Source organism: Chroicocephalus ridibundus, chromosome 5 (assembly GCF_963924245.1).
Source record: "Chroicocephalus ridibundus chromosome 5, bChrRid1.1, whole genome shotgun sequence".
NCBI classification, from domain to species: domain Eukaryota; kingdom Metazoa; phylum Chordata; class Aves; order Charadriiformes; family Laridae; genus Chroicocephalus; species Chroicocephalus ridibundus.
Window position 1 is genome coordinate 51,235,703 of NC_086288.1, and position 22,176 is coordinate 51,257,878.

The window sequence follows — 22,176 nt, forward strand, 5'->3', positions numbered from 1 at the left end:
TCAGATGGCATCTGTCTTGGCAGATTTTTGGACTACAGCCTGGCACAAGGGGCTATGGGCCAGCGGAGGAGCTTGTGAGAACAACCCTCATCCGCTCCCCCCGGGACATTTCATCCCTCTGGAGAAGAGCAGTCAACCAGTGCTGCTAGAGCTACGGCCCCTCCAGCCCCTGCTGTCCTCTCCACAGAGCCCTCTCCTCAGGCGCCGAGAGAGGAGTTTGATGAGAGCAACCAGCCCCGCTTTGCTGTTGGAGAAGCAGCTTTGCACTCTCTCATTCATTCTGGGGAATAATACATCTATTTTATCTCCCCCCCCGCCTTTTAACAACGGGCAGCTGGGCAGGAGAACGGGTCTTCAGGAGGCACATAAGTGTTGTGCTTAAAACACAGAAACCACGGATAGGAGGCTATAATTCCTTATCCTCTGATGACTCAGTCATCTCTATGACTTAGAGATTAAAACCGTGTGTCAAGGGAGCTGGCAGCGTAAGTGGCACTTACAGTGGGGCTCCTCTTCCCTCTTCCCAGCTTGCTCCTCTGCTCGTTTTGCAGTTCGTAGCAGTTAGAGTTGTTCATTTGCATCATAACTCTTACCTCTGATTAAACCTCCCCCAAACTTGGGTTAAAAACTACAGAACTCTTATTCTTCCCTTTCCTAGGGCTACAAACGCTATTCATTGTTTTGCAATGAGCATTCGTGGTGTGGCTTCCAGGTGGAAAAGCTCATCCACGCATTGGTTTACCCTAATGAGCTAATTATGGCAGGTGGCATCTGGGCTGAGGGATGCCCCACATACTCGGTAGGTGCTGGTTGTCTTTCTTTCTGTTGGTTACGAGGTGCACCGCAGCATCGGGACAACCAACGCTGCACAAGCGGCTGCAGCAAAAGTTACAGGGGAAAATGCTTTTAGGAAACTTCAAGCCTCGTACCAAGAGGAAATTGTCCTTTTTCCTACTTGTGGGCAGACAAGAAATTCCTGTTTGGGGGTGTATATACGCACATGCTTCCCAAGGACAAACAAAAAACATGCTAGCCTTCCTTCAGAGCAAACAGCAGCACTATCCCTACTTACAAATGGGGAAAGAATTATCATTTGCATTGAAAGGAAGTAGAAATACCTTTAGTAGAAATCCAGGTTTCCAAAAACATAAAATACACCGCCCAGAGAACACTGTTGGCCTAACGTGAAGGTGCCCAGCTGCAGAGAGGTGTCTAATTTTACCAGAGGGCAGAGAAGACCAACACTTACCTGCCGAGAAGATGGCCAGGAGAACGACCATCAGGGGCGTCAGCTGGCAGGAGTCCCCAGCCTTGTAAAGAAAGACCTCCATGCAATACGCTGGCTCAGTGCTGCCCGCGGGGCAGAAGGCATCGGGAGGACACTTGACCGGGTTCACGTCTGGGCTCTGCCCGAGAGAAAAAGCAACTTGCTCAGCGCCAGCAAAGGGGGAAGGCTGCAGAAGGTAACTGGCGTGAAGGGAGGTGACACAGCAGCAAAAAGTAATCAAGAAATGAACCTGACATTGTTAAATTCAACCCGTCTGCCCCTCCGGTATTACTTAGAGTAGGGTGAAGGGCAGAAGGTGTCATTATACAGCACGTCCATACATCAAACCCCCTCATTAATGGATACACCGATCTGACTTCCCCCAGGTGGCCCAGTGAGACCGGGCAGCTCCAAGGGTGGCACAAAGCCTGACTCCTGCTGTCATAATTGTGACCATCTCCCTCCATCAGGGCTCTGTCTATGTTTAAGAAAAGGAAATAGGCTCAGATAAAAATGGTGTTAACTGAAGTGTATTGAGCTTGTCACGGGACAGCTGTATTTGTTAATCCAGGCTGTCGAACCAGCTGATGGAGACTCACAGGGCAGTAGTGGTTCTCGGGGCACAGGTCACAGCTCTCCTTGCCCCGCTGTAATTGGTATTCTCCTGTCCTGCAGAGCTTGCATTTGCTGTCGCTGGGACCTTTGAACGTACCTGAAATAGCCAATAAGCACAAAATTAAGATCTGGGACTAGACCCCGGGGCCTTTGCAATTGCAGATGGATGATTCAGCTTTCAAAGCCACGAGGAGAAAGACGCATTAAATGCTTCATGTGCGTAACAAAAGCTGGGCCTGGACTTTGGTGGCAAAGGGGCAGGAAAAAGAACAAACGGGGACAGAGGGACCAAGGGCTGTCTGGGGTTAGACGTGGCGCAGCGAGTGCGAGCAGGAGTACGGTGGGAGATGGGTTTAGCAGCGAGCTCTGGCTTTCAGGCAGAGGGGAGGTTGGAGCTGGAGGTCGGCAGCGTTTCATCCTCTCTAATTCTGGATTCAAACACCTTGTCCAGCTGTTTGAAACTTGCTGAGCGAAGCTTAAAGCACGGCTCAGTTTCCTAAGCTTTGTGGGAGTGACGGGTCACAGAAGTCCTGGGTCTCAAAGTGCTAAATGCTTTTCTGCATGTTTAAAACGCAACGGGACTACGAGAGATCCCTGGTGCTGTCTCCGGAGAGGAGGCTCGCCGTCTCTCCCCGTTGGTGGTTGCGGGGGTGGCTGGAGCGCTCTGCCCTCCCGCTGACTCACCCCCTGCGGTTCCATGTTATTTTAAGACATGGATGGAAGGAGCAGAGTCATTTCCTCACTTCCCCTCACTGACTGTCCCCTTTGCCACTGCTGCTCCCCAGCCTCAGGCAACCCCCTCTCCCCCCAGGGTCCGCTGGGGCAAGCGTGACGAGTCTGGGGAAGAAATCCTTCCTTCTGGTGATGAAGCCGCGCGTTCCCAGACGGGCTGTGGCAGCCCCCCACCCTCCGCTGCAGAAGGTACCTGGCAGGCAAGGTGTGCACTCCTCCGACGCCTCCCGAAGAGCCTCTTGGCCACCGGGGCACGGCAGACACCCCGTGCAGCTGGTGGTGCTGGGGAGGGGAGCGGAGACAGACCACGCTGTAGGACACGCGCTTCCAAGCCCAGCCCACCAAAGCCAGCTCTCTTATGTTTGCACAGACTGAAGTCTCCAGGGTCTACCAGGAGCTTAGATTTGGCCAATTTGGGGGCGTTCATAGTGCCTCTCTCCCGTGTGGTTTCTCCCGTGTCTAATTAGGGCTGGGCACATGGGGGCATTTCTGTCCTCTCTTTGGGTGCTTATTTGTATGAAACTCGTAGGAACTTGCTATCCCAGAAGTCACTATTCCGTGGTGAGCTTGGCTGGAACTGGTCAACAGGTAGCGAAGGGAGTTGGGAGAGAGACGGGAGATACAGCCGGTAACACGGATCTGGTCTTGTGGCAATTTAATCAAATTTCAGCAGAGATCTGCTGCGTAACATGGACAAGCGAGGCCAGAAGGAAGGTAATTATTCACATGCCAATTCACCTGCTTTGGGTATAAACCCCGCAACTTCCATGTGAGCATCCCTACACAGCAGGGTGCGGAGCCCATCGCAAGGTACCCCACCAGCGCCTCTCCCAGCCCGAAGATGACAGCACAGCCGGGGTAGTTTGGCTGCTGCCTTCTGCACATCCTGGCTCAGGATAAACACACCATCAGCTCAGCTTAAATCTACACCACCCAGAGTGACGCTCAGCTCCATCCCTGTGCCGGTATCAGTCTGTTTATCAGGGGCGTGCAACGCCCACGCAACACAGCAACGTTGGCAAGAGGGGATGGTGGAGGTGGGCCGCAAGCTGACGCTCTACCACCTCATCACATCTACCACCCCACATCCAGCCGGGATCCTCCCCTCCGTCATACCATCCTTCTCTCACCAGCGCTCAGCACCAACGTCCCTACAGCTGAACTAGCAGGTGACTTGCCTTTGGCCACTACATTGGGTCTTTTAGCTCAGTGGTGGCTACCAGAAATACACCACCCTCTCCCTGGCCATCCCCCACCTCGACAGCCAAGGTCACGTGTGGACTTCTTACTTGCAAAATGATCCAGGCAGGCAAGGCAAACAAAAAGCTGCATTTTGCTTGGAGCTAAAATACCCTGAAAAAGAGAAGAGTAAGGCTGCAGGACTCTTCCTCCACCATCACTGCCCCATATCCCTGGATATCTGCTCATCTCCATTGTACAAGCAACCAAATCAACTCCCCACAACAGGCTTCAAGGGGCATTTCATGGGCTAACTCAGGATGCTTCATTTCCTATTTGTCAAAAGCCGTGAAAGCGCAATCCAAGGTTCCTAACGCCCTCTGCCACGCTGAGGTGAGCGTGGAGGGGCTTGGACGCATTTCCCTGGTGTCACTCTCGCATCCGAGATCCTGCCAGGGAGACAGAGAGACTCTTCAACCTTCCCAGCACAACAGGTTGAACTGGAATGAAGCTGAAATAGGTGACCCCAGTGCCGACTCCTGGGTTATTCTGCTGGAGCAGGTCTCTGGCCAGGGGAAAACCCTCCAGTCACCCCCATCCCTCCAGGGATTCTCCCACCCCAGGAGGTCTGAGGTACATCTCCTTCCCTCTGAAGAGAAGGACACGAGACTCGCTGAGCAGGATGGCACTGCTCAGCGCAGCAATCTGCTGTTCGCTCTCCCTCCCTGCACCACCAGGACAGGGAAGGGCAGGAGGACACGTGGACGTGTCCAGACCCTTCCCTAAATCACACCAAGGAGTGAAATGCCCATGGCGGGGGCAGGGAAGCAGGCAGAACCTGGCCCGTGAGTCCCTGCCATGCCAACAGGAACCTCTAAAGGCAGGAGAATGCCACTTGGGAGTCTGGGTGGTTTTGGGAAGGTGCCTGATGGTGCACAACATCGGTCACCGCCCTGGGTCCACATGGGGCAGAATTAGGGTGCCTGTGTGAAAAAACCTCCCTCTCCCTACAAGGAGAAAAAACAACTCTTTAAATATATAATCGCATGATTTAGGGGCCACCGGCACAGACTCCTCTGTGGTCCAACGCAGTGTTCAAACGGGCTGAGTAAAGGGAGCGAGACGCCGCAGCGCTGTCACCAGTTCCGCTTCTTTCCGCCCAAACTTCCCAAGTGATAGCCAAGGTGTCGGTACCAGCCGAACAGTTTGGTGGGCGGATTTTCAAAAAGAACAGTTGTGCCCGTATGAGGAGCGCTTAATTTGTGTACAGAATAGCGGCCGCATTGCATGTGTTAATTAGGTTTTTGCATAAGTAAATGCCGGTCTGTTTTGAACATGTTTTGTTTTGTTTTGTTTTTTTTTTAACTCTGTCTGCGAACACATTGTACCGGGCTCATATTGCATTAGCCAGGTGCCGAGCAGCTCACTGCAAACCCAGCCTTTAATGTCTGGGGAATAAGGAGAGTATTACATTTAGCATTCAGGCTGCAGAAGGTTGCCTAAGTGAAAACAAAGATGGATTAGACTCATTTTTGACATTAAAAAAAATAGGGGAATACTTTATTTCCCTGACACCCTCCTCCTCCTTGTGCTATAACTGAATTTCATAAAGCTTCTTTCCTGACTTTCTGGAAAAGGCTTGCGAATTGCAGTGGTAGTAGTAGCTCGTTGCAAACAGAAGCGCGGCTCCGAGGTCTCTTCTTTCCATTTTAATAAAAACGTCAATAAGAGAACGGGAAGAGATCTGCTATGCTATTTTTAGCCTGAACAAAATAACCTGTTTACTCTTCGGTGCTTTTAAGTTACCTGGTAATTGCATCTGGCCATGGGAAAGAGCATGGCGGAGCCTGACGAAAATGCATTTGGGTTGAATACAAAGCAAAGCCTACCTTTCTCACACGCTCTGCAGGCTGCGGCCCCAGACTCATTAGCGTAATTACCGGGTGGGCAGGGAAGGCATGCGGTGCTCCTTGTGAAGCTAGGAGAGACCCGAGCAGAGGTGAGTGCTCTATTAGGTGACCCGAGCCCCTATCCACTTTGAGAGAGCAGAGCACAACTCTTTGTTTCGCTAATAAGTCTAGAAATAAGGTAATTATAATAAAGGAGTTCAGGCAGAAAAAAAACCCAATGATTTGAACTCGCCTGAATGTTAAAGGTCCACTGAAAAAAAATAAATGACGTTTTCTGTATTGTTAACGTTAGAGATGCCCTGTGCCTGTGGGCTATGTGGAAAGGGATGGGTTTCAGAGCCTAAATTCTGTATCTTGACAAAGACATTGCAGCCAGGCTTAAAAACCTCGGTTTAAAGTCAGGCTCTTAAATCCACGCTTGGGAACTGAATTGAATCAGAAAGGTGCTTCGTGTTCAGCATCCATCAGCAATTTTAAAAGGAGTCGCTCCATTGTTGAAAGTCAGGTCGCTTCGGAGTCGCAAAAAGGAGGGAGACCCCCGGCACTGATGTGTGAGAGTCCTGACCTTAAATAACAGGGACTGTGGGAAAGGGGATGTAGCATGTTAGACCTCCGTGAGGAGGGGGAGGGAAAGAAGGAAAGGCAGAGAAAAGAGGAAATCTTTGCGTTCATCGCCAAATCCCCAACAACAGGCATGTGGGTATAAGAATTTGTTAAAATACTCAGGGATGCTTTGGAGGAAAACAAGGACACGCTTTTTAGTTCCTTCAGAAACCCCAAGGCTGAGCGGGATTTGTGGAAAAAATAATAATAAATTAAAAAAATCAATTGGAAACATAGCTTCCCTTAAAACAAACCAACACAGGGCCTGCACCAGCCAGACCCACTGAAAGCTCAGGGGAGCCTGGAGTCTCCAAATACCACAGAAATGTTAAACGATCCCATCGGAGCCCTGAGGCCGGGGACGCTGCCATGGAGATGGCCGTGCACACGCTGTGTCTGCTGGACCCCCTCCCCTCCGCATCCCCCCTTCTCCTGGTCCACCCCCAGGTCTCGTGACCCCAGCCCCTGTTGCTGGCCCTTCCTTCCTGGTCCCCAGCTCCGCATTTCCCTCTCCGACATCCCAACAGCAGCCTTTGCGTGGTGCCCAGGAGACTGCTTGCTCCTGATTCTATTATTTATTTTTTTTTAAAAAGAACTTGGAGGGGTAAATAAGGTAAGGCAGGTCCCCACTGCACCACCAGCAAGGGGGGAGCATGGAGGAGGAAGCCAGCGGCCCCTCAAACTCATGGGCTGCTGCAATCAAACTGCAGGGTCAGGTCACCCTTCCCCACGGCCAGGTTCTGTTCAGGGCTGATCCAAACGGAGCCGCTCTGCGAGGGACACGGTCCCGGGAAGCTCTTGCCACCCCTCCTGTCCTTGCAGCCGCCCAAGGGACAAAACCCACTGGTTGCTTGCGGAAGACATTGGATACAGCAAGGGAAAACACGATGAGAAATGGTGAGAGCAGCACGTGTGGGTGTCACCGCAGCCGGAGGACACTTGCCCAGCGTCCCCAGGAGAAGGCAGCCTGGGGAAATTGCAAGGCTGGGCTTCTGGCTGGGGTGTCGTGTGAGCTTTTCCACACCGTATTGGCTGAGGGTGTTGCTTTAGCTGCCAGAAACCCAAATGTAATGACAACCCTTGGAGGCGACAAAATAGAGACTGAGAAAATTAAGCAAAGCGCAGAGATGAAGCCATTTGGCCAGAGGTATCCCAAAGGAAAGCCAAGGAGATGAACCCACACTTCACTCCCAAGAGCCCCTCTGTCACAAAAAAAAAATGTATTCTCTCCTAATATGTACAAAAGTCCATGGAAGAAGAAAAGGGCAGCCCGCTGAGAGCTGGAGCCGGCTGCTGGGAAGCCCCTGGGAGGAGCTCCCCCCCACCAGGGTTTCCTGGAGAGAAGAGTCCAGCAGCACTGAAGGGAAGGCACACCTTCCCACCGCCACCTGCCCCACGGGGACCTCATTTAAAGCACAGACTGAAGGCAGCCTGGGGCTGTCTCCAGGGTTCGGACAGCCTGGCGGACAGCCCGTTTCACAGGCACGTAGCTATTTCGGCTTTGCAGAGAACAAGCTCCCGGCCACAGTTTGCCATAGAGCCCTGCAAGAAGCTGAGGAGCACACGGACACCGAGCGTTTTCCACCACGGGTGGGCGCTGGGGCAGCAGGTCCTGAGCTGCCCTTCCTCTTGGGGAAGCAAAACCCTGCGCTTCCCACTGAGAAACCACCCTGGCAGCACTTTTCCCTCAGCCCAAGGGAGATTTTTGCCAGCTAGGAAGCGTTTTGAGGGAGAACATCCACCACCCCTTGCCCAGGGGCTCGGTCACTTACGTGGCGTAACGCCCCCGCGGACAAGGCAGGCACGACGGTTGCCCGCTTTCAGGCTGGTAGTGGCCCAGCGGGCAGGAGGCGCAGGCACCGGGGTCCGCACACGAGCCCCCCGCACAGCACGAGCAGCTCAAGGTGTCTAAATGGGAACAAAAAGGTCAGGATCAGGAGTGGGAGACTTGACTTGTCAGGACAGGTCACCGCAATGGATGTACAGCATTGGGTTGCAACCCCTCCAGCAAGACAGTCCTAGGGGGTAGAAAACTGTCATATTGATGCTAATGATGCTGCTGCGCGTCGTTAGCAAGCTGAAGAACAGCCATGAGGTGATCTAAGGTCTCGAGTCTATCAGTGTGGGTTTCTGGTAATTAAGATGACTTTTTTCCCCTCTTAATTTGAAGGGCTGGGAGGGTTTTCCTTGTTTTCCCTCCAACACACAAACAAAAAATTAAAAAAAAAAAACAAAACCAACATACTCCTTTGGATTTCTGATAAGTTAGGCTTGAGGGAAGCCGAACTGAAGAGTAAAACCCCAGAGAAGAGGACATGCCTTGAGCAGCAACAGCTTTCCTTTGAGCACAGGTACGGTGGCATTCCCACCACACACGAGCTCTACCCCTCTCTGCTCCACAAAACAAGCCCAGGCTCCGCAGAGCAATCGCGTGGGATTTGCTGCAGCCGCACCCGTGGGACCCGCCATCCCGCTGCTTGCGGGAACCAGTCCCCCCGGCGCTGCGGCACAGGCAGGAGGAGAAGATCCTGTGGATGAACATCCTGCACACGAAGGTTGGTGGGAATTACCTCCTGTCCTCTGGGGATCTACCCTAGAGCACCAGAGCTGCTTATTCCTCTCTTTAAAAGCGCCCTGCAGTGGGGGAAATAAGCAGAAGGTACATGGCTTGTGTTTTAGGTTGGTGAGGTTTTTTTTATTTGGGATTTTTTTGGGGGTGGTGTGGTGGTGTTTTAAAAAAAAAAAAAACCAAAAACAAACAAACCAACCACATTACGACACATAAATAACTTCTGAAAGAGGTAATAGTATGGACTCCTGACCACAACAGAGAAACCAGGTGGTTTCTCAAGCCCAAGTGAAAATGCTGTTTGTATGGTGGGGCTTCTCTTCCAAACGTTTGAGACGGATAGTCGGACACTGTCCTTATATTTGGCACTGTACTTCGAAACAACATCATCCTGCCAATACGCCAGGTTGCCTTTGAGCTACACTTTGCAGCCACAGCCCTGCTGCTTCTTCATCCTGCTGGGGAGGCCTCGGGAAAACCAACGGACAGCACAAGGCCAGATCTTTAACTTCAGAAAGGTGCAACAAATTAACTCCCACTCCTGCTCCCTGTCCAAGCCTCCAACGTGAGAACGTGTGTTGGTTTCACCTCCCTTGGTAAGTCACTTTTCCACCTAACACGAGAGAGAGAGCCGGGGCGAGCAGGGACTCTTACCTTCGTTAGGAAACGTCCCCGGGGAGCATGGGGCACAGGACGTCACATTCACTCTGCTGCAGTTTGAGGGCTTGGCGGTGGTGAGGAATGGAGCTGCTGATGGGACCCCAGGAGACGTGGTCACACCTGGAGGGGATGCTGGGGTGCTGGTGGACACAGCCATCAGTTCTGTAGACACTTGAGAGGTGGCTGTGCTGCCAGAGGTGAGAACAGTCACATCCGTGGTGGTGGGCAGAGTCTGACCTGGCTCTTTTGTGCTTGGATCAGCAGAAGGCGCTGCCGTGGACGTGACAAGGTTTGCAGTGGTTGATACCACTTCAGCCGAGAGCGTTGCAGAGGCAGTTGGGCGTGCAGAGGCCGCGGTACTGGTTGCATTGGGAGGCACCTGGGTTGATGCAATGGGGACCTGGGTGGTGGTTGTCTGGCCTAAAGCAATACCTAAGAGAAGAGAAAACAAAATTAGTGGCCAAATTATTGTTCTTCTTTTGATGGAGGCTTCCCTTTAGGTCTTTACCAATTGCTTAACTCGTGTATCCTTGCTTGATGTTCAGAAAATCCCTTCTGCTACGGTCCGCTACGGAGCAGTACAGAAGCAAGGAGACAAACAGCGTAGGCAGCATCTGAGCCTCCCTGGCACAGGAGGGTAGATGCCGGTGTCCAGGAGGTGTGACTCTCTTAGATAAAAGGGTGTGAGAATTGCCTGAAACACTTGATTTTCGTTAGCAGCAGCTGAAGACAGTTTACCCTGAGATCCCACGACAATCTGATTTAAGACGCTTGTCGAGTAGCTGGCTGTTTTATCCCATCTCCCTTAAAGGGATCAGCAAAGAAGAGTCATGGGTTTGGGATTTTCGTTTTTAAAGCTGTTCTGGAGATACATCCGGTAACCAGAAGGGCACCCGCAGGCCAGGATTTGCTTGGCTTGATTCTGAACCCCCCCCCCCCGTCAGAGTGGGACAGCTGTAATTTTCAGAGAAAAGGAGTATTACCGCAGTTCCAGTTGTTTTGCCGTGATACGTAGTGGACTGAAATGCTATCTGCTGGCAAAAGCCCTCTCTCGGCACACAACCATGGGGGATGGCTCCCGGTCTCCAAACCGAGGAGAGACCCATAAAACTAAACATGAAAAGCAGCAAGTTGCTTTTAATTTAGCAGCGTGGTGCTGAGCAAACGAAGTGAAGCAACGCAAAAACAGAATAGCCAGCTCCTGCCACAGCAAATGTCGCATCAGCTTGGGTCAGAAACTCAGGGCAGAGATTTACTCTAAAATAACTGCAGCTTCTGAACACAGCCAACTTCCTACAGCATCAGTATGCGACTGTGGCCGATACAGGCTCACAACAAGCACACATCTGCTAAGCCACCACAGCAAGAGGACCTGCTGAAATCCAGTGACCATTGGCAAGGAAAATAAAAGGACTGTTTTAAGAAATTGCTTTATGGGTTTCAAGCAGCCCAAAGAGCACAGCGGACACCCGACAGTGAGATGTGGATGAGGAAGGGCACGAGCAGGATGAGAGGCTGGAGAGTCAGAGGGGCCACATCTTTGAGTGGTGACAGCACAAGCACCAGCTGGCTGCAGACCCGCGGGTCCCTGCAGGCTTCTTCCCGAGCCTGGTTCTCCCCCAGCCTTTGACTTCTCTCTCAATTTGGGATACACCACGTGAGACCGAGCACCATGGGTACCAGTGCTTAGCACCTCCGTGGTAGGAACAAGATGATGCAGGCCAAGCTGACTAGTAACTTTAATTAAATTTCCACAGAAAGATCAGGACGCTGAATAATAGAGTCCTTACAAAGTTGCAATCACAAGAAGAGCCCGTTGGGAGCACTCCCTCCTATTGCATCCTGCCTGCTTTGTACTCCGCAGAGGGTAAAGCCCCATCTTCCTGTAACTACTGAGGACCGCAGCAGATGACCACCCAGCCGCCTGGGCCACTGCCCGCATTTTTGTGCTGTGGCTCCCAAAACAGAAACACCGAATTTAACAGTGATCGTTTTGTGGCGTATTTGTTCGCCCCAAATCCAAGTGACCTGGAAACACCAGCATTGGTCCTTGGCAGGGAGAGCAGCACCCACAGGGGACGCTGCTCCCGTGGCCATGCCTCGGCCCAGGACCGAGGCGCACAGCTCCCCTCGTCTGACCCACCCGCCTCAAGGGCTGGAGCCACTCCGCTTCTCTGTCCTCACATCTGGCAACGAGCCACATCGGTCCCGGGGTTTATTGAACTAATTTCAGAGCAAACACTAGCAGTAAGTCAAGGGCACCATCGGGTTTCTCCTGGGAAAAGCTCTCAGAAGGATCACTGGGATCAAAGTCTGATCTCCCACGGAGCCGCCTCTCCCCAGCATTTTCTCAGCTCTGCCAGCCAGAGACACCGCTGTGGATTTAAGCATCTTGGGCTGCACACAGCTGGCTGAATTTTCTTGTTGTTTGTCTTTTTTTAAAAAAAGATTTATTTTTTTTTTAGTTGAATTTTGCCTCTTTGGCAAGTATCCCTTGGTTGGTCGGTTCTGGTGTTAAACGGTGGTAGTGTTAAGATAGATTTATTTTTTTTTCTTTTAAATTGAAAATATCGTTTCATAACATATTGCTAAAGTAGCCATTAAAGAGTTGATTGCAAAGCTTCAGTAGCCATCAATAGCCTTCAGTAGCCATCAATAGCCTTCAGTAGCCATCAATAGCCTTCAGTAGCCAGTACTTCATAAATTCATTTAAACAACTTCTCGAGAAAAAAAAAATAAGTAGGCAGGCTGGAAAAAAATAGCTTTGAGCACCTGGTCAAAATGGGTGATGTCTTGTTCTACCAGTTATAGTATCTCAGGTGTGGAAAAACAGTACTCAACCTTAGCTGCATCAGACCATTTCCTCTCCTGCACTTACACTGTCTGACAGGGAGCTGTGATTTTGCTTTCTAGAGCCTTTTTTTTAGGGGTGCTGTGAATCCACAAGAGCACCCCCAGGGACACTTCGAGGACGGGTCTTTGTGTGACGCCTTGGCACGATGTTTCACTCCAAGAGCCTTGAGGACGCCAGGGGAGGTTACAGAACTCCCCACTGCAGAGCTGAGATCCTTCCTGGTTCGTACGGCAGGCAGCCCTGCCCACTCGCGAGGGACACAGACGCTGGCCAGGAACCCACAAAATGCAGAAATAGGACGGACACTCCCTTATTTTTGTTCCCGTCCATCTTGCACAACCGCACAGTCCGAAAAACTAACCCTTTGAGCCAAACAAAACACAACCAAGTCAACAGTTACAGATCTAGGTAAGGATAATAATCGTCTTTGGGGAATTCAGCAGGTGAATAATTGGCTCCTGAAACGGAGAGGTTCCCCAAATTGTTTAATTTCAGGAGAGTGCCAGGCTACGGCTTGTACCTTGTTACGTGCTCTGGCTGCCCTGGACGCCCGCAGCTAAAGACGAGGCTCGGCAGGTAATTGCTCGGAGCAGTTTTGCCCCTTGCCAAGGAACTCTGGAAAACACACATTGTTCTAACAGGGCTGAGGGGTTCGCACTCCACAAAGGGAGGTGGCCACAGGGCCCCTGGCAGCCCCCGAAGGCAGGTTGGCTGCTGAGAGAAGGGATGAGGGCAGCACCTCACCCTACGTTCACCCTCCAGCTGCTCGTGGCCAGGCTTGCCCTGGAAGGTGCAACAGGTTTGGCAGATCCCACACAGCAAAAATATTAATTATAAGAAGAGATTTTTTTTATATATATATAAAATATTAATTATAAGAACACAGATTTTATATATATATATATATATATAGCTAAGCAGTACAAAAGGCTGAGAAGAACAAGGAGAGGAGCAGGTAAAGGCATGATTACCAAAATACTCAGCCGTTTTTACATATGCTGTTGCTCCTCTAAAGACCCAATTAACAAAACAGTCCGAGAAAGCGAAGATACTGGGGCATCTTGTTCCTTGGGGTCTAAGATAAAGCCACAAAGAGGCCACTGCAGCTCCTCAATACGCAGAGTAATGGGGCTCTATTTTTTCCACCTTTTTTTTTCCCCCCCTGGAAAAAAACAAGCTTTTATACTTGCAGTGTTCAGCCCGCTGCCGAGACTGCACGTCTTTCAACACTTCTCTCCTTTCCTGCCTTCCTTCCCCTTCTCTTGCCCTGCCCTTCCGCAGCACCCCGAGATGGTGAAGCCCAGGGCTTTCACAAGCCCATCACGGCTTTACCCACCACCGACCTCAGCCAGCGAAGAGAAACGCCACCTCAGGAGGACTTACCTGTTAAGCACGCCGTGGTTAAGCTCCAAAGCAGAGGAGAGGGCCAGGCGCTCATTTTTCCCTGAGGAGTCGTAACACAGCGTGTCAAAAGGCAGGATTCAGCAGCTAGTCTCCTACACCCGACTGTTTATCCTCCTCCGGTTGTGTGCCTGATGTTGTCACCTGACTCGGATCATGCGGCTCAGTCAAGTCAACCTCCCCCCGACAAAGCGGGTTTTATGGTCGGAGGCTGCAATAAGTCTTAAGACGTTCCCGGCCTTCCCAAAGCACGGCGCAAACTAAATCACGAGCAGAAGAGCGCATCGAAGCCTCTCCTTGCGGCCTGCAGAAACACGCGCAAAAGCAGCGTCCTGGAGGAAGCGATGGTCTCGGAGAGAGGAACGGGCAGAGCCGTGCAGGAGCCCTTGTGCCTGGCTGCTGGCCAGCCCCCCGTGACCTCGTCAAGGGAAAGGATTTCATTTTTCAGACACCCAGGATTTCCTGCAAGAAGAAAAACAACCCCAGAAGAGCCCACAGTTCAAAGTGGCTCCCATTTCAGCTGGCACCAACCTTGCTGTAACCAAAATTCCCCCTCTGGCGAGTGTAGATCGTTCCCAGTCAGAATTTAACCCCTGCCTCATTGCCCCCAAGGTGGCCAACTCGATGCATCAAGTTGTTGCGATCAGGATCAAACTTAATGATCCTGATTATGATGATTTTGAGGGGAAGATGTTTAGCGAGGCCCCATCCCATTTTCCACATGTTATCCGGTGGCTGTCCTGCTTGCTGTTCACGCCCTGAGGCCGGGGCCTCCTGCCCGTGCTGCCCAAGGACACGGATGTCCCTGTGGTTCCCTCACCTTACAGCCCTGCTTTGAAAGATTCCCCCCCCCACATTTCCCTCTGCCCCCATCGGTTAGGAATCAGCATTGCTGAGCCTCCACCATGATAGAGGATTTCTTTTCGCGTATGGCTGAATGTCGCATCTCATGTATGTCACATCTTCCCCCAAATTCAGGTAACAGCTGGCTACTCCTGTAGGACTGCGGATGCTCCACAGGCAGAGCACTTTCGATGAGACAATCGGGCATCGTCGTATGCTGCCCGTGTCTTTCGTGCTCCAAAATCCTCCGTAGGGCTCAACACATTGAGCCAACCGTTATCACGCTCTAACCCAAGCCCCCAGGCTTATCCCCACAGCGGCCCAGGGAGGGTCAGGTTGGCACCACACGTAGTGCCCTGGCAGCACTGCGCTGCACGTGTGGTTGCTCCTCTACATTACACGGCCACCGCAGCGGCCGGGAGGTTGCGCAAGGGAAGGTTTCTCATGCCACCCCGGCCTGTGCAGCCCCACAGCACGTCCTGCACCAGCAGCACAGAGAGGCACAGACCCTGCTACGGGGCATGCAAGCACCCACCAGTTCCTACCCAAGGACCTTCTCTGGTACCCACAGCTCTGCTGGGGACACTCTCATGCCCTTCTGTCTCCAGTAGCAAGAGACTGTTGATGCTACCATGCCTTATGGTAGCTGCAGGGAGACAGGGCAGCCTCCTCGCCTCTGGTACCACCAGTTTGGGTGGGTATAGGTCAGTCAGCTGGCTTCCCACTGTCAAATAGAACCTTAATCTGAATTGCTCACAGATAGAAAGCAAATTATCAGACTTCAGGACACAACCCTAGGCCCAAACTCAGCAGCTTTGCAGGGGCAGCCCCTTGCAGAGATGCTGCTGTGGGCAAGGCAGCGAGGGAGGTCTGCCCTTTCCCTGCAGGCGGGCAGGCTCTCAACAGGACATTTCTCACCATGGATTTATAGGTTCTACAAGTCTTTGTGTGGGATGTTTGATCTCAGTCTGTGTAAATGACACAAGGACCTGTGGCAGGGCTGTCCGTTTGGCAGCCCAGCCTGTGGGCCGAGGGTCTGGGGCGGTGGGCAACTTCTGCAGCAGCATCCTTGCAGGCTGAGGCAGCCCTGGGCACTGATAAAACACACCAGTGAGATTTATTCCGCGAGAGGAGCTGATGGCAGACCAGTCCCCTCCACACCATGAGTTGCACCCCTCGTTTGTGGCGAGCCTTCCCCACACCCCCAAGCCCCGGGAGCAAGTTACCCATTTCCTGAGCAGCTGCAGCACACACACACACTGGAAAAGCACTTAAGAAGCACCCTCACCACTGTGACGATGCGTTCACTTGCGGGTCTCAGACCGACACGCGGAAGAGAAGGGGCAATTGCATCTTAAACCCCATTCTGTGCCCTCAAAGCCCCCTTCACCCATGAGCTACCAGAGCCCAGCTGGGAGGCGAGACAGGTTGCTTACCTCTCCATTGCTTTAGCAACTGGGCAAGTTGGAAATACTCTTGAAAAGTCTGACACCACTTCAGGGCAGAGAAGTACTAACAGTTTAATTTATAAACTCCCGACCTGCCCTGGCTCGTCTCTGTTGAGATTAAATGCTTTTGCTAGTTGGTTCACAGAGAATAAAACACGGTGTCGTGGCTGATCAAAAGCAATGTCCTAGGCTGGCACACAGCCCCCCTCTTGTCAGTTCGGCTGCTCTTCCATGGGTGGTGAACCTGTGTCCCCAAATAAACCAGACTCTGCCCTCCACCCTCAAAACTTGGCTGGCTCGTTACAGGGCAGAGGCAGCAGTGGTGACGTTTCTCCCGAGAACATGGCATCCTGCGCAAACACACCAGCAGTTCATATCACCTCTCATGCACTGCCTAGCCTGCAGAGGACAGCTGCTGGCCAAGGCTGCCCGGAACCACACCTCCATCCAAGCCGGGCAAGTGAGGGAAGTACCATTAGACACTTCATCTGTTGAGGGCACACTTGGATTTCTGAGCTACCCAGGCATTGCAAACCCGAGGGCCACCACAGGACTGTGCATCAATTGGCTGCAAGTCACCTGGGTGTTAGATACCCAAGTGACCCCTCTGTTTACAGGGAGAGCTACTTATTTGATAAGAAACACTGGGCAGGAAGAGTCTCTCAAACAGCAGCCCTCTTCCCAATGTCAAGCGTGAGCTGCCACCACCCCAGCTTTTGTTAATTGGGATGAGACAGCAAGTGCTGCAGGGGTGAAAATCCCCAGATGAGGTCCCACCTACAGTGAAAAGGAGAGGAATGCATGAGCTGAGAGCTGATGGACATATCCATCAGCCTGAAAATGGTGACAGCCACTGGGTGAACCTCTAAGGTTGGAAAGTCCCTATTAACTGCCAAGAGATGAGAGCAGAAAGATCACTTTATTCTTGTATCCTTAGGCTCTTCCCATAGTTATCCACCACTCCGCTGTCACTGCTAGGGTCCTAGGCTTAACAGACACTTGTCCTAGTGCCAATGCCTGCCATGCTCCAAGCCGAGCAAGCTACTGCAAAACTATCTTGTTCCCCTTATGCCAGGGGAACTGACGGTCCTTGGGGTCCTGCGGCCAGCTGTTTGACAGGACTGCGGCCCTGTGGTAGTGTGTCCCTTATTTGCACCCTGTTGGTGAGCGAGCACCAGGAGGGGCTGGGCTGCGTCTGTTGCCTGGGAAAGAGCAAGATATTCAGGCAAACTGCAAGCTGGCTTCCAACAGCTGCTTTTCTTGGAAAACAACTTTTCTTCAAGTAGTGCAGCTTGCACGTCACACCACAGCCTGGCTGCATACAGAAGAGGTACCGGCCAGCAGGTACCACTTCCTCCTTCACTGATGAAACCAACAGCACCGAAGCATTCCCGACACCCACAGGATGCAACTGGGAATCCAGAACCTCCTTTCAGATGCAAGGCTGGTGCAGGGTCTGGAAAACAAGTCTTATGAGGAGCCGCTGAGGGAGCTGGGATTGTTTAGCCTGGAGAAAAGGAGGCTGAGGGGAGACCTAATCGCTCTCTGCAACTACCTGGAAGGGGGTTGTAGAGAGGTGGGGGTCCATCTCTTCTCCCGAGTAACAAATGACAGGACAAGAGGAAACAGCCTCAAGTTGTGCCAGGGGAGGTTTAGATTGGGTATTAGGGAAAATTTCTTCACCAAAAGGTTTGTCAAGCATTGGAACAGGCCATTCAGGGAAGTGACTGAATCACTATCTCTGGACGTATTTAAGAGACAGGTGGACGTGGTGCTGAGGGACATGGTTTAGTGGTGGCTTTGGCAGTGTTAAGTAAATGGTTGGACTCGATGATCTTAGAGGACCCTTTTATGATTCTTCCAAGTCCCTCCCTGGTACATAAATTGACTCTCATAAAACAGCACAGGAGCTCAGACTTTAGGAACACAGGTCCAACAGCCAGTCAACAGTCTGCAAGTCAGCAATGTAAACGCAGCCCATCCTCTGAAGGCTCTACAGTAGCTTACCTGCAAAACCATTACGAGGACATGCAGTGGATGAGCCTCCCAGTCAGGGGGACCTCTGCTACAGAATTATGACCAGACTCCTCTACAGTTCTAGGTAGATCTTGAACTCTAGGAGGAGGCAGGAAGGAGGCCACCGGGAGTTTCCTTCATTTCAGGTAAGGAGAGGAGTTCTGCCGTGCTGTGCTGCTCCTGAACGATACTGAAACCAGCGTTGTGCCCAAGAGGCAGGCCAAGACGCTTCTACACAGGTAAAAGAGGGGAAAAAAAAAACAAACCAAAAAACAAAAAACAAGGCAAAGCCATCAGTGGTCCTGAAGGAAGACACGCATTTCTGTGCTCTGGAGACATTGGAACCTGTACGTGACCAAACGGCCACGTGATGGCACCACAGCTTTGGGGAGCGAGGACACACCACTTCAGAGTTAAGACTAAAACCCTCTAAACCCCAAAAAGGTAGTACTGGTCTTCTCAAACTCCCATCACAAAAGGGAGCCAAAGGAATTTAAGTAATAAAAAAGAGTAATTACAGTCACTTTGAAACAAATAAGTCAAACCTCTTCTTTTTAAAAGTGTGTTCCTTCTGCACTTGGATTTATAAGGAATAATAATAATTAAAAAAAAAAAAAGAGATAGCCAAAGGAAAGTTGTGGTACTACAGCAGAGATCTGATGGTTTATCCAGCCATGATAACACATGAACTAAGTCCACAGGTTTGTTTTCTCACAAGCAGCACTAAACATCTAATTAATGAGACCCCATCAGTTAAAAAGAGGGTCTTACAATGTGAAGAACTCCAAAATGGACCACTTGTGCCTTGGGTGCAGCGAGTGTTGAGGATGCAGGTCAAACCCACCTAGTGCTCTAGGCAGAAAAGTTATACTCATTGTTCAGCTGCCTTAGAGCAGAATACACAGAAGAAAAGCAGGATTTAATGAAATAAAGGTAAAAGGGAGTAAGTGTGGTTATCTGAAAGGCGGCTCTCTAGGATCAGACACAGCTGAGATACTAAGAGCATGACCAAGTCAGGAAGGTCACTCGGCAGCAGCTGGAGACAGGCTAACACATTGCCCATAGTCTCGTTGGTCCTGTGGGGATTTAAACCCTGGAACATCCAAGCTGAAGATGTTGGGTTTTCAAGCAGCAACTCCCAGGGGATGCCAAGAACCCGTCTCCTTCATGAAAAAACAGCGCATAAGAGGATGGGGCCTTCACACAGTGCTCCAGCTCTACTGGATTCAAACCGTGATCTCTCTACAAGAGACTCTAGAAGGGGAGATACATTTGTCAATACGCAGCTCAAAGAACCTCAAGGTAAGGTGCCTTGCATTTTCTGTCAAGTCATCGCTCACATACACACGTTCATTCCGTGGGCAGCTTTCAGGCACCGGAAAAAAAAACAAAAACAGAACAGCAAAGCAGCAGCATGGGGAACTGCTCTGGCAGCGCTTCTTACATCTGACATGTCCACAGCTCCACCTATTAGCTCCCCAGGCCCCAAACTTTAGGAGTGCTGAGAGGGTAGCTGGCGGTCTGTAACACGGTAAACCAAAATAGTTCAGGGAGGGGATTTGACAGGCACTGCATCATAGAAGACACAGAAAACAGCATCCATTGGTAACTCAGTGGGACGGCTTTTAATCCACATCACCAAGGTCTTTGCAGAGAAGAGACCAAAACGTTTTCCAACAGACTGAAATGTTTTCCAAGAGAGCTATATTCTACTCAACAGAGGAGACAGACGTTTAAAGTCCAGCACAGATAATGCTGCTTCTGCTGTCAGTGCCCATAGTATTTGGGGAAGGGAAGGAGGAAACAAGGTTGATCTTCCATTTAGGTAGAACCTGGGTCCCATCTAGCCAACAGCTATTGATAAATGCAGATGACCACAAAATTTTAGCACAAGCAAGATCACACAGGAGACCTTGTGTCTCCATCTCTCCTACACGAAGAAACAGCCAATAAAAAGTTTTTATTGGAAGTTGAAAAGGAAAAAGAGAGACTATGGACTTCAATGACATCAAATGATAGTTCAGACACTTAAGCCAAACTTACATGCTACTAGGGCTTGAATCAACCACTCTTAGAGAAATGGCTTGTTTTCTACTGTTCAAGAAAATTCTACCAGAAAGGAGTAAGTATATTTTAATACCGAATGCTACTCAGGAACCATGTTCTGAGAGCCAGATGAATGTATCTCCCTCAAGTTCCCCAGGAGGAGGTCTGGTACCATGCAAGTGTCTTTAAACACAGCAGTTTCTGAAAGCAATGTTACCTCATCTAACTTTAGAACAATTACCTTTTTGCTTCTTGCCTTATTTTTCCTTTCCTGCTCCCAGGAGAGCCTTTATGTGCACACCTGCATGCACAGGAACAGGGAGAAGAGTGAAGCCTGAGATGTTTTGGTTTCTGTCTAAAGGCATTAGGAATACAGGACAGCCTTAGGCCAGCATCTGATGCTAGTTTGTCAGGGTCTTCAAGAGGTCAATCCTCGGTCATGAGAGCTAGTATTAGAGCAGCATCCTTAACATTAAAAAAGCCCTACGTGCTTCTACCAGCTAAGCCTCTCTAAAATGTCTATGACACAGAGATCGCTAAAAATAGATGGGTCAGATTCTACATAGGCCACTCTCAGAAGACAAGCAGACTGGCACATACCTATTCCTATAAAAGGTATCACTGAGCCACTCATTTGGGCACCAGGAAATCTCTTTGACAGAGTAAACGCCCTAGGAAATAACAAACAAAACGCGCATCTCAACCTATTCTCCAAGCTTTGTCCCCAGCGTTCCACCAAAGCAGTTGACCTGGAACAGAATTCCCTCCCCAGCTATTTGATAAGGTTGATCCGACAGAGAAAAGAAAAACCTCAGACTATGCCTGGCACTGCGCCAGCACAGGCAAGCTTAACAGAGCCACGTCACACGGCTGTACAGAAGACAACTGGAATGAGGCCAGTCACACATGTCCACGTTACTCAACATTGCAAGATAAGCCTTCATGTTTACCACAGGATAAACCAGACCACAGAAACGCTATCGCTGAGCATGAACCATTTCGAGGGAGAAAAGGAGGGAGAAAAGGAGGGAGAAAAGGAGGGAGAAAAGGAGGGAGAAAAGGAGGGAGAAAAGGAGGGAGAAAAGGAGGGAGAAAAGGAGGGAGAAAAGGAGGGAGAAAAGGAGGGAGAAAAGGAGGGAGAAAAGGAGGGAGAAAAGGAGGGAGAAAAGGAGGGAGAAAAGGAGGGAGAAAAGGAGGGAGAAAAGGAGGGAGAAAAGGAGGGAGAAAAGGAGGGAGAAAAGGAGGGAGAAAAGGAGGGAGAAAAGGAGGGAGAAAAGGAGGGAGAAAAGGAGGGAGAAAAGGAGGGAGAAAAGGAGGGAGAAAAGGAGGGAGAAAAGGAGGGAGAAAAGGAGGGAGAAAAGGAGGGAGAAAAGGAGGGAGAAAAGGAGGGAGAAAAGGAGGGAGAAAAGGAGGGAGAAAAGGAGGGAGAAAAGGAGGGAGAAAAGGAGGGAGAAAAGGAGGGAGAAAAGGAGGGAGAAAAGGAGGGAGAAAAGGAGGGAGAAAAGGAGGGAGAAAAGGAGGGAGAAAAGGAGGGAGAAAAGGAGGGAGAAAAGGAGGGAGAAAAGGAGGGAGAAAAGGAGGGAGAAAAGGAGGGAGAAAAGGAGGGAGAAAAGGAGGGAGAAAAGGAGGGAGAAAAGGAGGGAGAAAAGGAGGGAGAAAAGGAGGGAGAAAAGGAGGGAGAAAAGGAGGGAGAAAAGGAGGGAGAAAAGGAGGGAGAAAAGGAGGGAGAAAAGGAGGGAGAAAAGGAGGGAGAAAAGGAGGGAGAAAAGGAGGGAGAAAAGGAGGGAGAAAAGGAGGGAGAAAAGGAGGGAGAAAAGGAGGGAGAAAAGGAGGGAGAAAAGGAGGGAGAAAAGGAGGGAGAAAAGGAGGGAGAAAAGGAGGGAGAAAAGGAGGGAGAAAAGGAGGGAGAAAAGGAGGGAGAAAAGGAGGGAGAAAAGGAGGGAGAAAAGGAGGGAGAAAAGGAGGGAGAAAAGGAGGGAGAAAAGGAGGGAGAAAAGGAGGGAGAAAAGGAGGGAGAAAAGGAGGGAGAAAAG

General features: G+C 50.9%; 1 protein-coding gene across 1 annotated transcript; it reads right to left on the minus strand.

Annotated features, from left to right (window-relative positions):
- Positions 1 to 829: 829 nt before the first annotated feature.
- On the minus strand, positions 830 to 14,154 carry LOC134516709 (mucin-19-like). Its single transcript, XM_063337215.1, has 9 exons — positions 13,773 to 14,154; positions 9,530 to 9,967; positions 8,079 to 8,214; positions 5,683 to 5,771; positions 3,904 to 3,967; positions 2,769 to 2,896; positions 1,867 to 1,979; positions 1,250 to 1,406; positions 830 to 876 (listed from the first exon to the last, which is right to left on the minus strand). The coding sequence occupies exons 1-9, from the start codon at positions 13,825 to 13,827 to the stop codon at positions 830 to 832; spliced, it is 1,227 nt and encodes a 408-aa protein (XP_063193285.1). The 5' UTR covers positions 13,828 to 14,154.
- Positions 14,155 to 22,176: the final 8,022 nt, after the last annotated feature.

Bases quoted from the DNA above. Each gene is read 5' to 3' on its own strand.
- LOC134516709 (XM_063337215.1), bottom strand. From the start codon at position 13,827: ATGAGCGCCTGGCCCTCTCCTCTGCTTTGGAGCTTAACCACGGCGTGC. The intron at 9,968-13,772 runs GTAAGTCCTCCT...CTCTTCTCTTAG, and splicing joins AACCACGGCGTGCTTAACAG to GTATTGCTTTAGGCCAGACA. The intron at 2,897-3,903 runs GTAAGAAGTCCA...TCCCCTCCCCAG, and splicing joins CTGCCTGGATCATTTTGCAA to CACCACCAGCTGCACGGGGT.